The following is a 13,511-nucleotide window of genomic DNA, read 5'->3' as shown; positions in this document are numbered from 1 at the left end:
GCACCCCGGGGTCCCCTCCCAGCTCTGGCACCGGCCGTGACCCCCCCCCTCCTCACCGCCAGCCGGTCGGTGCCCCTCTCGGCTCTGCCTGCCCAGCACCGTGCCATCTCTGCCTTATCTCACCGAGAGGTTGCTCGCCGGCTCCATTTGCCAGCTCCCCGATGTTGAGATGTGGCTCATTAGCCGTCCCGAGGGTCACGTTCCTCCCTGTTTACCCAGCATCGGCGCTGGTTCCAGCCTTAATTGGCGAGGGGGGAGCAGCCGCAGAGCCAGGACGTGCCGAGCCGGCGCGCCATTTGCCCGCGGAGGAGCCGCTGCCATTTACCACCGCCGCTTTCCAAAAGCCATTAACTTTGCTTTTGCTCTTTACTCTGTTTACCCTCCCGCCCGCCTCCCCGGCACCGTGGCGTAAATGCGGTTACGGGCCCCGGGGATGCAGCGCCGGAAAGGGGGCAAAGAGCCTCGGCCGTGGCACCGCCATCTCCTCCTCCAGGGAAGGATGCTGGGACCTCACTCCCTTCTCACCGTCCCTCGTCCCCAGCCCCTCCGGGCACCTTCTCCCCCCTCGGCAGGACCTCGGCATCCTCCCTGCCTGGACCGGCGGAGGAGAGGGGTGGCGGTGGTACCCACGTGTGCCGGGCTCACCGGAGCCGACACCTTTCTCCCCACAGCCCTCTGCGCCCATCCCGGACATCGTCTCCCGCGCGGGGGCCGGCGGGCAGAGCCGGGGTCCCCCCTCGCCGTCGGGGGGGACCGCGGGGTGCCGCCGCTCCTGCCGGTTCCCCGCCTGATGCTGTGTTCTCCTCTCTCTCTTTCTCTCTTTCCCGCCGCCTGCGGGGCCGCCTGGGCAGGGAAGGCCGGATGGTGGTGTTATCCCTGGTTTTGGGACTCTCAGAGCAAGATGACTTTGCCAATATCCCCGACCTGCAACCCGCTGGGACGCAGCCGAACCAGCCGAACGCTCAGGGGGACAAGAGGTATGAGCGAGGACGAGGGCAGTCCCGCAGGAGGAGGAGACGAGGGCCTCACCCAGGGTGGAGGAGGAGGAGGAGGAGGAGGAGGAGGAGGAGGCTGGCCTCGTGGAACGCGAAGGTTGGAGCGGCACAGGGTGGCCCAGCGGGCACGGTGACATCTGCGGCTCTCCCCTGCCGGCACCCGCGGTTCTGCCTCCGGAGCGGCGGCACCGAGAGGACCCCCATCCCGTCCTCCTCCCTCCCTGCCCTCTCCCTCCTGCCATCCCCTGGCCACCAGCCCCCCCGCCCTGGCTGCATGCTGGAAGGGGGGGGGGCACACGCTCGGGAGCGGGGCGCAGGGCAAGGGAGAGCCCCTGTGCCGGGAGGAGAATGGGGTGCAGGGGAGGACAAGGTGGGGGGGGGGACGGACGGGACACCCCGGTGATGCCGCATCGGCAGCTGAGCCTCGTCCCGTCCCGACGCATGTCTCGGGCACCGCGCTGCCGCGACCTCCAGCCCGGGGGGGGCCGTTTGCAGCCCGGCAGCTCCCCCGGGGACATCCCTGCGGTGGCATGTCCTCAGCCCTTGCTCGAACCCCAAGGCTGACCGGGGCGGGGGGCAAAGCAAGTGCCACAGGCTGGCGGGGGGGGGGACACATACGCATTACCCCCCCCCCCCTTTCTCTTCCAAGCAAGTTGCGCGGCAGCGTGGCACAGCCCCTCGCCTCCGGCTGCTCCCTGCCTTCCCCGGGGCGCCGAAGGCTCAGCACCGCATCTGGCACCGGCACCAGAGCCCAGCCAGCACTCAGCCGCGGCCGTCGGCGAGGGCTGGCAGGAGCAGAGGGGCCCCACGCTGCCGGGAGAGGGGTGTTAATCCCCTCCGGAGCGGGGAGGAGGTGTGAAGCCGGCGGGCGCTGCCTCCCCGCATGCTCGGCGTGTTAATGAACTGGCACCGTTCTCGCCCACCGGCTATTTTTACCCTGCTCGGCTTGGTTTCGCTCCATCTTTTAGCACTTCCCTCCCCGGCGTCGCGCTGCACAGCCGGTCCCTGCCGGGAGCACCGGCCGCCGTGCCGTACCGTGCCGGCTGTCCCGTGCCGGGCGATGGGACGGGGGACGCTGGGTGCCGGACGCGGGGGGTGGGTGGCTGTGCCGCAGCAAGACCCTGCTCCCCGCTTCCCGCCAGCTCGCTGGTCCGAAAGACCCATCCTGGCGCACGCATGGCCTCCCCGCCTCCATCTCCCTCCTGCTCCCCGTTCCCTCGGGACGCGGTGGGTTTGGCCGGTGGAGGGGATGAGCCCCGGCACCCTCCGCTCTCGCCTGCCCACCCGGCGCTGCCGGCCGCCCGCTCTTCTGCCTCAAAACGTCTCCTCCGTCCCCGTTTCTCAGCTTCTTCCTTCCAGCCCGTCCCCGGCGGCTCCAGCCCAGCACCTCGGCGTGTCTCCTGTCCCGGCGACTAACCGCTCTCCGTCCGTCCATCCATCCCGCTCTTCTCTCCCCTTTCCCTCCCGGCAGGCCGGCGGTGGACGATGCTACTCCTCCTCTCTCTTGCTCTTTTCCCGCTCTCTCTCTCTCGCTGTCCGCGACCTCCGCCGGTGCGTCCCGCCGCCCCGGCATCCACGGCTCCACTGGTGCCTCCTCGCCCAGCGGGCCCCGCCACCGGCTCCTCCGCCTTCATTTTTGCTCTGTTTTTAACCTGACTTTGCCTCCCCAGCTACCTCAGGCTCTCCGGTCCTCCCCGGGTGCCGTCCCGCCGGGGCGGGCGAGCCGTGTACGCGTGGGTGTGCGAGAGGGCGGCCGCCCCGTGCCGCTGCGTGTGCCTCCGTCCCCATCGCCCCCAGGTCCCCCCGCAGCGTCTCCATCGGCGTGTGTCTGCGTGTGCTTGGCGTGTCGGTGGGTGTCTCGTGGCATGCGTTGTGGCTTTGCCCGCTGAGCCCGCCGCGACGCCGGGGGCCGTGCCGGCGGCGTGGCTGCCCGCCGCGACGTGTGCGCGTGTGTGTGTGTCCCGGCAGCGCTTGCGCCTGTCGGTCCGTCTGTCGGTTTGTCACCGTGTTTCGGCTCAGGCAGGAGCCCGCGGTGGGTGGGAGCGTGGGGTGCATCGTGGGGTGCCTGTCTGTGTGCGCATCCCCTCCCTCTTGGGTCTGTCCGCACCGCAGGAGCCACCCAGGGCTGCCCCATCCCTGCCGCCATGTGCCTGTGTCCCCTGTTGTCCCCGTGCATCGTGGCAGCGCGGCCTCGGTCTGTGCCCGCCCGCCTCCATCGCTGCTCTGTCTGTGTGCCCGCCGCAGCTCCCGGCTGCCCACCCTCTCGCCGGGTCTCTCCCTCCCCGGCACCATGCCCACCGGGAGCCGCCGGCACGGCCCCTCCAGACCCAGCTTCTCCAGCCAGGGTGTGCGGGGACAGCCGGGGCAGCGGTTTCGGCTGCGGGGCACCGGGAAGGGGGGGGGTCTCGACGGCATGAAGGAAAGGGTGGCACTTAGCACCGGGCACCGAGCCCACACCGCAGCACGAAGCACCCATGGGTCAGCTAAGCACCCGGCCCCGCGCCGGGGTGGAAAGGAGCCGCGCGTGGGTGAGGCACGGCCAAAGCCGTAGGTGCTGGTGGGAACCGGGTAGCCGCGGGGCCGGGTGTCTGTCCCCGGCATCGCCGTGGGCTCTGCGGCCGCCGGGGTTGGGACGGGGACGTGGGCAGCGTGGGACCTGCTTGCCGTGCTCTGAGGTGCCGTGCCGCAGGTCCCAGGGCACCGGCGGGCACCCGGCCCTACCTGGTGGCAGCGTAGGCAGAACCAGTTGCCCGCACCGGCCGGGGTCCCTCTGTGCGGGGAGGCTGGTGGGCTGCAGCGGGTGGCACGCAGCCGCCGGCAGCGCAGCCCCGGGCGTCCCCGCAGCCCGGTTCTGCCCGCGTCCCAGCCGGCAGCCTCCGTCGGGGGCTGGCACAGCCCAGGCGCAGCATCCGCTGGGAGAGGGTGCCCGGGGAGCCCCTCGCTGTCTCACCCTCGGCTCTCAGCCCCTCTCCTCTAAAAGGCACTGCCTCTCTTTCCCCAGGTTGCCGGCCGGTGGCAAGGCGGTGAACACGGCGCCGGTGCCCGGGCAGCCACCGCACGATGAGTCCGACCGCAAGACGGAGCCGCGCTCCTCCGTCTCCGACCTGGTCAACTCCCTGACCAGTGAGATGCTCATGGTGGGTGGATGGGGTGCACTGGGGATGAGCTCCCCGGGGATGGCATCCCACCCTGGGCACTGCCCCGGCGTCTCCTCCTGCCCGTCCCCCGGCTCTTCCCCACGCCCGCCCTGTGCCACAAGCCCTCTGGCACATCCCAGCCAGCTCTGCCAAGTCCCCGTCACAGCCGGGCGCCGCAGCTGGCACAGCTCCGGCTCAGCCGAGGCGATGCGGCCGTCCCCCCAGGGCCGGCGTGAGGGAGCGGTGCCGGAGACGTGAGGGACGGGCTGTCAGGAGGAATTTGGCTAATTGGCGCTTCTCGTCCCCGGGATGCATGGCGCGGAGCCAGGAGTCATCTGAGGCGATGGCGGGGAGCTGGGGAGAGGCTGATGCCCTCTGACAGCTCGCGGGGCTGGGGGTCGGGTGCTGGCGTGAACCGAGTTCGGGTGCTGAAACGGGGGGGACGGGGGTGTGCAGACCCCACTGGTGGTCCCCCGCCGGCTCCCCGGTGCTGCGCTCACCACCCTTCTCCCCCCAGCTCTCCCCAGGCTCCGAGGACGACGAGGGCCACGATGGCGTCAGCCGGGAGAACCTGGGTCGCATCCAGTTCAGCGTCGGCTACAACTTCCAGGAGTCCACTCTGACCGTCAAGATCATGAAGGCGCAGGAGCTGCCGGCCAAGGACTTCAGCGGCACCAGCGACCCCTTTGTCAAGATCTACCTGCTCCCCGACAAGAAGCACAAGTTGGAGACCAAGGTGAAGCGGAAGAACCTCAACCCGCACTGGAACGAGACCTTCCTCTTCGAAGGTAGGGGCTGGGATGGACTGGAGTGGACTGGGGTGGGAGCGGAGCGGTCGTGGGACCCTCTATCCTCCCTCCTGGGCTGGACCAGCTTAGCTTGAGCTGCCAGCATGGTGGCCATCGGTGACGAGACAGGTTGGCCAAGCCGTCAAGGCCAGGCTGGAGGTGTTTGCTCCGCATCCCATAAAGGGGACACGGGGGGGAGGCTCCTTCCCACCCCAGCAGGCACCCATGGGTGGGTGCACACATGGGAATTAATCTGCCACCAGCCACTCGTGCCACGGTCTGCTCCCCATCCGCTGCCTTGCTACCAACTTCTCCCCATCGGCACGGGCAGGGCAGGGCAGCGCCGGCACCGGTGCCGGCACCAGGCGCTGCTCGGCACGGCCGCGACGGTTCCTCATCATCCCCTCCGTCTCTGGCACAGGGTTCCCCTACGAGAAAGTGGTGCAGCGGGTGCTGTACCTCCAGGTCCTGGACTATGACCGCTTCAGCCGCAACGACCCCATCGGGGAGGTGTCCATCCCTCTCAACAAGGTGGACCTCACCCAGATGCAGACCTTCTGGAAGGACCTGAAGCCGTGCAGCGACGGCAGCGTAAGGCCCCGCTCCCCCTCCCACCCCCTGGGGACAGTCCTCGAGGGGAGGCTACCCCCTGTCCCTGTAGCATCCCGATGGGACCACCACCCTTTTGCTACCCCAACGGGGATATTTTCTGCTTTGCGAGAAGGTTTGACATCCAATGGAGAGGTTTCTCTTCCCAAATCTTTATATTAAGGCGCTAAGTAGCCCAAAGCCAGTGTCTCATTTTGGGTCAAAACAAGCCATTGCGGGTAGACCTAAAATGAAAGTTTTCTTTTTTTTTCTTGCCTCCAGCAAGACCAGAAAATGTCCCACTGGGGGTGGCCCTGTTTCCTCCCGCCCTGATTTTCCATGCAGCCCCAAAGTCCACCCTTGGGACAGCTCTGGGGGGATCCCAGCCCAGCACCCCGCTCCCGTGGTGGGACATGGGGGCTTTGGGTGTCCCGTCAGGGCTTGGGCTGGGTGCCGCAGCAAGGGGCGGGTGTTTTTTGGGGTGCCCACCTAACGACCTCCCCGGGTCCTGCAGGGAAGCCGTGGGGAGCTGCTGCTGTCCCTGTGCTACAACCCCTCCGCCAACTCCATCGTGGTGAACATCATCAAAGCGCGTAACCTCAAAGCCATGGACATCGGGGGCACGTCAGGTATGAGCTCTGGCTCCTGCCACGCTTGGCATCGCTGCCCGACACCCAGCCAGGGCTGAGAGCATCTCCTCTCCCCCCAGACCCCTACGTGAAGGTGTGGCTGATGTACAAGGACAAGCGGGTGGAGAAGAAGAAGACCGTGGTCATGAAGCGGTGCCTGAACCCCGTCTTCAACGAGTCCTTCGCCTTCGACATCCCTACGGAGCGGCTGCGCGAGACGACCATCGTCATCACCGTCATGGACAAGGACAGGCTGAGCCGCAACGACGTCATCGGCAAGGTGGGTCCCGCGGCTGGGGGGGACCCCAGCAATGTGTCCTGCCGAGGGGTGCCAGCCGGGGGACAGCCAGGTCCCTGGCTGATGGCTACTGGTGCCATCTCAAGCTGGAGGGGAAGGTCGAGCGTGGCGGGGGCTCTTCGTGCTGGCTTTCCCCGGCCATCTCCGGTCCCGGCCGCGGTGTGCGGCGGCGAGGACTCACCCCGCACAAGCCGGGAGACGATGCGGTGGCCCCAATCCAGCGTGGCGATGCCCTGCGCCTTCCACCATGCCATGCTGCGGCACAGCCTGCACCGGGGTGAGCTTCAACCTGCCAAAAGTCTATTTATAGCAAGGCAAAAATCGAAGTCCCTGACGGCTCCCGTGTGCCGCGGCGGCAGGTAGAGCCGGAGCTCCCCCACCGCGCCGCGGCGGCACCGTCCCCGGCTGCGGGAGAGCAGGAACTCAAACGGGGGTCCCCGGGGTCCGTATCTGCCACTGGACGGACCACAGCCCCTGTCCCCCGCGCTGGGATTACCCACCGCCTCCCGATGACAGGGACGGAGGAATTCATCCCCTCTCGATTTGATATACGTTAAAACCATCCAGCTCTCCGCTCGTTGGGGTAACGATGACAAACGAGCGCAGTAATCTCTGTTATTACTGCTCACCGCAGAGAATCGATGATCCCCAAACGCAGCGCTGTGATCAAGCAAACACATAGATTGGGATAAACCTGGGAGGGGGCGGCCGCAGCGGCTCGGCACTGTGGGCTGCCGGAGAGGGGCAGAGATGCTGGCATCCCCGGCGTGGGCACAGCCCAGAGGGGACATCACCGGTGGCACGGGCACGGCTGCACCCAAAGCCCAATGCCAGCCAGCGGGCCGGATAGACAGATGGACAGACAGTGCCCATGATGTCTCCGCTTTGCATTAAAGCTGCCGGGAACGTTGCGGCACGAGGGCAAAGCGGAGCTGCCGGCGGCGGAGCCGGAGGAGACGAGCGTGCCCTTCACGCCCTGGCCGCCCCGCCGTGGCCAGCAGCCTGCTAATCACTTTTGATTGCATAATTAGCAGCGAGCCCCGCTCCGGCGCTGCGATCCGCTTAGCTGGAGCAGTGGCACGGGCTCCCCGAGCTGTCAGCTGCGAGGAGGGTTGGCACGGGCGGTTTTCCGCGTCGCCGTATGGAAAATCGATGGATAAAAATAGCCCAGTGCTGCGCGGAGCCCAGGGCTGGTGCCCACGGCGGGCGACACGCGCCCGGGGGAGCAGGGAGGGAGGAGGTCGGGGGGGCGAAGGCGGCCGGACTGGGGAGTGGGATGGGGCTGGAGGGGCCGGGAGCGGAGCCGTGGGTCCAAGGGCTGCCTGTTCCCGCAGATCTACCTGTCCTGGAAGAGCGGCCCCGGGGAGGTGAAGCACTGGAAGGACATGATCGCCCGTCCCCGGCAGGCGGTGGCACAGTGGCACCAGCTGAAAGCCTGAGCACCCCAGGACTGAGGGGCTGGGGGTCCCCCTTCCCAGCCCCCGTCACCCCTCCGCGGGGCTCCCGGCGAGGAGCCGAGGGATCGGCGGGACAGCGGTCCGGCTCGCGGGGATCCTGCGGTAGGAGGGGGACGGAGCCCCCCGGCCCCCCGCTTTCGCCTCTCCCTGGCGCTGGGGCGTGGGGGGCACGCAGCCGCCCAGGACCCCCGGCCCAGAAGGGTGCCAGAAGCGATGACCCCCCCTATCCCTATCCCTATCCCCATCCCCATCCCCATCACCGGGCAGGACTTCTGCGAGTGCTTCCAGCCCCGGTCCCTGGGAGCCCCCCTGCCCCTCCTTGGCCTCCCCCCCCGCCATTTCAGGGGGCCAGGCTGCAGGTGCAAGAGGGACCCCCACCTCCCCTCCCCTTTCAGCTCAATAAAACCTCTCCGAGCCGTCAGCGTTGCCCGAGCGGGGCCGCAGAGCCCCCCCCCATGCCCTGCCTCATCCCCGCCGCCCTCCCCGAGCCCCCCGGCTGTGCTGGGCTGGCACGGGGTGGGGGGCACCCAGGGCGGGGAGGGCAGCCCCCTTCCCCGGGCCAGGCGCGGGCTCCTGGGATCGGAAGCCATGACACAGTTCGTTAGCCAAAGCAGGCTCATTTGTGCACTGCCTTCAGCCGGGTTTGATGCTTTACTACCGTCTCGGGGCTCGGTGGGAGCGGGAGCTTGATAACCCCGTCTTGGGGGTCACATCCCGTGTGGGGACCCCCCCATCCTGCCCCCAACCCAGCTCTTCCCCCCCGTTACCCCCCACCTTGGGCACGTCCCCACGGGGCCGGCCAGGGGACCGGCCTCGAGCCAGGCGGTAGCCCCCCCAGGGTGGGATGCTGAGCCCCAGAGCATCCCCTTCCAGCTGGGCTGACCCAGGCACCGGGGCTGGTCCGGGACCCCCGTGAGCCCTGTGCCCAGCACTGGGTCCCTGGGGGTTAAGGGATGGAGCAAGTGCCATTGTCCCCATCCTGGGCAGGTGGCATTCCCGGGGCCAGCCAAGCCTGGCAGGAGCGGTGCCAGCAGCATCCCCGCCGTGCCCGCATCTCCCTGTCGGCTTTCCCCCGGGACGCACGTGTCGGACCCCTGCCCGCTCCCCAGGGGACAGACCCACCTGGGAGCCCCACGGGGCGCAGGGGCTTGGGGCAGCTCCTTGAGTGGGATGGGGGGGGGGGGGTGACAGATGGGGTCACCCAGCGGCGTCGTGTCCTTTGGGTCCTCCCCACCTCCCTGCGCTGGCGGGGTCGGCGGTGGCTCGCCGCGATGGACGCGGGTCCCGGCAAGACCACGACAGCGCTGGGTGCGACGTGAGGCGTCCCTGCCCATCCCAAGTGACACCGGTACCTCTCGGCATCCCTCTTTTCCACCAGGACTGGCCCAAAGCGAGGACGCGGTGGCCAGCATGTGTCCGTGTCCTCCTGGGGGGGCTTCCAGGGTGCCCCACCGGTCCCCGTGCCGGGTAAGCGGAGCCCCTCCAGGCTGGCCGGGGTGGGGGCATCGTCAGCCCCCGACCTCGTGGGCTCCCTCTGAACGGAGGGGCATCGGCCGAGCCCTCCCGGAGGAGGGGAGAGGTGGGTGCTGCCGCCTCCGCAGCCATCTCAGGTAGGGCACGGCCACCCGCGGGCGCAGGGACACCCAAAGGTGTGCCAGAGCCACCCTGCCTGGCCAAGGGTCCCCCCCATCCTCAGTCTTCCTGACACCCCCCCCCCCCAATGGCACCCACCACCCTTCACCCCTCCTGTACCCATGGGGAGGACATCGACACCCCAATGCAGGGTGTCACCGAGCCAACCCCCCCCACCCTGGGTGCCACCGAGGCCACGGGCTGTCCCCTGGGGGGGGACGGGGGGGGGCTGTGTACAACCGGGAGCCCGGTTTTAGTGAGTGTTTCGCCCCGTCACCGTCGTCCCCGTGCCACAGCGTGTCCCAGCCCGTGTACAGGCACCCGGTGCACCCCGCAGCAGGCACGGCTCCGCGGGCGTTAATGCCACCCCCCCGGGCTGCACAGGGTTACGGGGTGCTGGGGTGGGCACCCACTGAGCCCCCGAGGTGCTCCATGGGGTTTCTCCGCTAGTACGGGTGGGGGGGGGGAGCCTACACCAGAAACACCCCCCCCCCCAAAAGTCCTCGGGGTGCCTGGCTGCTTGTTCCTTCTCCTGCCGAGGGGGACATCCCTGTCACCCCGGGGGCCGTGGGGGGGGACAAGCCACCTGGGGACACAGTGGCAGCGGGACCGTCCCGTGGCTGGAGCCGGGAAGGGTTCGCCAGCCCCCGCAGTCCCTCTTTAGACGATTTTGGACAATCTGGAGAGAAGTCATAATACTGCTACTACAGTAATAATAATGCTTTTAGGGACATTTGTATTTTTATCATATTCTCTCTTTTTTTAACATAAAAGAAGAGATTTACATGCCTGGGGAAGGGGCTGGAGCCGAGGGGTGGCAGGACCAGGGCACCCCAAGGTCGGGCACCGCGGCGGGCTGTGCCGGGCCCCCCCGAGCCCCGGGGGCTCCCCGTGGGCAGGGGCAGCCCAAGTGCCGGCGGGGCTGTGCCAAGCTGGGTGCCCACCCGTCGCCCCTCGGGCACCCCGCTCCTCCGGGAAGGATTTCTTGTCTGCGGTCGGCTCCCCGGGGCTTGTGTGTTCATTTTTAACTCTAGAGCTCTTAGCCGTTATCTTGTTCAGGTATCTCTCTTCTTCATGTGACGGTAACATCCAACTGGTGTGTAAAATACAGAAAAACAGAAAAAAAAAAAAAAAAGACAAAAAAAAAAAAAAGACAAAAAAAAATCAAGACGAAAGCCCAGACCGGCTGACGAGCGGCTGGAGCAAAGGGATGCCCGGCTGGCGATGCCACCCCCGCTGCCGGTGGCTTTGCTGCGTGGGGGTGGCCGTGGCCGGCTGCCCCCTTTTCTAATAAGGGCAGCAGAGGCCGGGGCTGGCGCCGCTGGGGAGGCTGGGGGGCGAGAGCTGGGGCGCGCGGGTCGGGGCGCCTTCTTTGCAGAATCCTATTTTTGGGGAGCGGGGCCCCTCGTTTTCTGGAGGCAGCCCCTGTTCTCGGTAATAAAGGACAGTCAGTAACTGCCAGCGTGCCTCGTCTCTGGGCTCGGGGGGATGTGGGGGACGGCTCCTGCGGTCCCCCAGCAGCTGTGCCCACAGCGAGCGCTGGTCCGAGTGGGGGCAGGGGTCACGGTGTCACCTGCACCTGGCTGAGCACCCCCCCCCCCAGCATCGAGCATCCCTCCCCAGCACTGAGCATCCCCCCCAGACTGAGAATGCCCCCAGCACTGAGCATTCCCCCCAGCATTGAGCACCCCCCAGCATTCAGCATCTCCCCCCAGCACCGAGCATCTCCCCCAGCAGTGAGCATCCCTCCCCAGCAGTGAGCATCCCCCCCCACACTGAGAATCCCCCCAGCACTGAGCATTCCCCCCCGGCACCGAGCATCCCCCGCAGCATTGAGCATCCCACCCCAGGCATTAAGCATCCCCCCAGCACCGAGCATCCTCCCCCCAGCATCGAGCGTACCCCCCCCAAGCACCAAGCACCCCCCCAGCACTGAGCATCCCTCCCCAGCACTGATCACCCCCCCGCTGCATGCACAAGGAGAGGGGAGGATGGGACAGGCCATGCTTGAGGTCCCCCTGGAGAAGGGGGCACATGCCGGGGGGGTGACAAAACACTCTGAAGGGTCCCTGCAAAGGGAGGGGACAAGCAAAGCCACCTGGCCAACCTGCAAGGGCTGCAGGGTTGGGCCTGCTAACGAGGGCAGTTAACGAGGGCAATTAATGAGGGTTCATTAAGAGCAGCCCTAGCAAGAAGCTGTTTCTCAAGGTGAGGTGCCTTCAAGCGGTGGTTCTGCTGGGAGGTGGTTCCCAGGAGCGTTGTGGGACCCTGCCCGGATTTGGGGTCCCGATGGGGGCTTTGGGGGTCCCCCAGCCTGCACTGAGCCGGGTGACGCAGCCAGCGGGTCCCCGTGGGCAGCAACCGAGCCAGAAAGGTGAGTGGTCATCCCAGCTGGGCAGGGGTCTGCTGGGGGGTTTGGGCTGGGTCCCTGGGGGGTGACGTGCTGGGTAGGGACCCGAATATGGCTCTGGGGTGGGGGACCACGTCCTGGGCAGATGCCTGTTGGTGACACAGGTAGCTGCCTGGGAACCCGGGGTGCTGGCTGGCACCGCAAAGGCTCAAGTGGCTGTGTTAAATAATTCACTGAACACTGGTCTTGAATAAATAAAAGAAACTCTAAATGAGGGGATGGCGGGAGAGCTGTGTCCTCCAGACCCAGGATAGCATCCATCCGGATCCACCTTTCGGGCACTGGGACGCAGCGTTAGAGCTGGCTGGTAGCAGCAGGGGATAAGGCTGTCCCCTGGCTGGCTCCTGCGTCCCGGTGGAGGGTAGGTTCCTGTTGCTTGAACCCATTCACGCTCTGGTTTATGCCTAGCTGAGCCAAACCTGGAGATTTTGGCAGCAACAAGCTGCCAACGGCATCGGTGCCACCGAGCCTGGCTGCTGTCTGGGCTGTGTTACACCAGAGCCGGGTTTCTTTTATCATGCTACGTCTTTGAACGCAGCAAAAAGAAAATACGCTTGGCTCCGTGCAGCGATCCCGGTGCTCCTGTTGCACAGAGCCGGTCCGAGGCGCAGCGATCCCTGAGCCCCTTCCTTTGTGTTTGCAGCCAGCGGGAGCAGATGGAAATAGCAGCGTGATCCCAGCTGCGGCGAGGCCACAAACCGTCGTACGCGGGGATGGGAGAGTAGGCAGGGATATATATAGAGACAGACGTATGGATGATGCACTGCGCACACGCCTCGCCGGGTGCTGGGGCTCGACGATGCCAGCGTCCCCGAAATACTTGTGCATAGCAGAAACCTGTGAGGTTTCCACTGACTGCGGCAGCTCCTGGCCTTCATGTCACCGCGGCGATTGCCACCGGTGCCATGCCTGGACCCTGACCCAGCTCCTTCCCCAGCGGGAGTGTGAAACCCAGGGCTGTAAAAGGCTGCGGTGGTGGGGAAAAGGCTGCAGGGAGTCAGGGACCCCCCTCCCTGGGTGTCAGAGCTTCTGGATCTGGAACCCTGCTGTGGGGACAGGCTGGTGGCACCCAGGGCCACCTGTACCCCTCACCCTGCTGAGCACAGACCGGCTGGCAGGGGTCTGCACGGAGCTGGCAGCAGCAGATGGGTTGTGCCAGGCAGAAAAGGACATCTCGCTTGGAGCGGGGGCTCGGAGTCCTGCGGGTCTCTGCCAGGGCCAGCACCCTGTTGGGGCGATGGATAATTACCTGCTGATTAGCAGCAGTGTCTCCCCAGGCAAAGCAGCAGCACCCCCGATTGATGGCAGGACCCCTGGGGGCTGGGAGCCACCCATTGCTGTGCCCAGCACCCCAGGGTGCCCCATGCCAGGATGCTCTGCCTGCTACAAGCCACAAGGGTGAAGGCTTCCCTGGTGGCAGGAGAGGGACCGACAGCCTGGACCTGTCCCCCTGCGACCAGACCCAAACCTGAGGGGGAAGAGCGAGCCAAGCTCCTCTCAAGCCCCAAATCCACTGTCCACAAGTGGGAATGGAAATGGGGCCTCGCTACCGCTGGAAAGGCAGGGGCTTCGTCAGC

The 13,511-nt window shown here is 66.9% G+C and overlaps 1 protein-coding gene across 5 annotated transcripts in view; it reads left to right on the top strand.

Moving 5' to 3' along the window:
• The window catches only part of SYT7 (synaptotagmin 7), a 33,939-nt gene extending 23,015 nt beyond the window's left edge, over positions 1 to 10,924 (top strand). For 3 of the 5 annotated variants that reach the window (XM_052811977.1, XM_052811976.1, XM_052811975.1), the window contains 7 exons: positions 852 to 977; positions 3,997 to 4,132; positions 4,650 to 4,920; positions 5,342 to 5,511; positions 6,023 to 6,137; positions 6,218 to 6,417; positions 7,770 to 10,923. In XM_052811977.1, the coding sequence (XP_052667937.1) occupies positions 852 to 977; positions 3,997 to 4,132; positions 4,650 to 4,920; positions 5,342 to 5,511; positions 6,023 to 6,137; positions 6,218 to 6,417; positions 7,770 to 7,874 (1,123 nt within the window). In that variant the 3' untranslated portion in view covers positions 7,875 to 10,923. Of the gene's footprint in view, positions 1 to 851; positions 978 to 3,996; positions 4,133 to 4,649; positions 4,921 to 5,341; positions 5,512 to 6,022; positions 6,138 to 6,217; positions 6,418 to 7,769 lie in introns of all 5 variants that reach the window. The other 2 variants (XM_052811979.1, XM_052811980.1) reach the window with 2 other exon arrangements.
• Positions 10,925 to 13,511: the final 2,587 nt, after the last annotated feature.

This window comes from Harpia harpyja, chromosome 16 (genome assembly GCF_026419915.1).
Source record: "Harpia harpyja isolate bHarHar1 chromosome 16, bHarHar1 primary haplotype, whole genome shotgun sequence".
Taxonomy (NCBI): Eukaryota; Metazoa; Chordata; class Aves; order Accipitriformes; family Accipitridae; genus Harpia; species Harpia harpyja.
The sequence above is the reverse complement of the archived record's forward strand: the minus strand, read 5'-3'. Positions and strand labels throughout refer to the sequence as shown.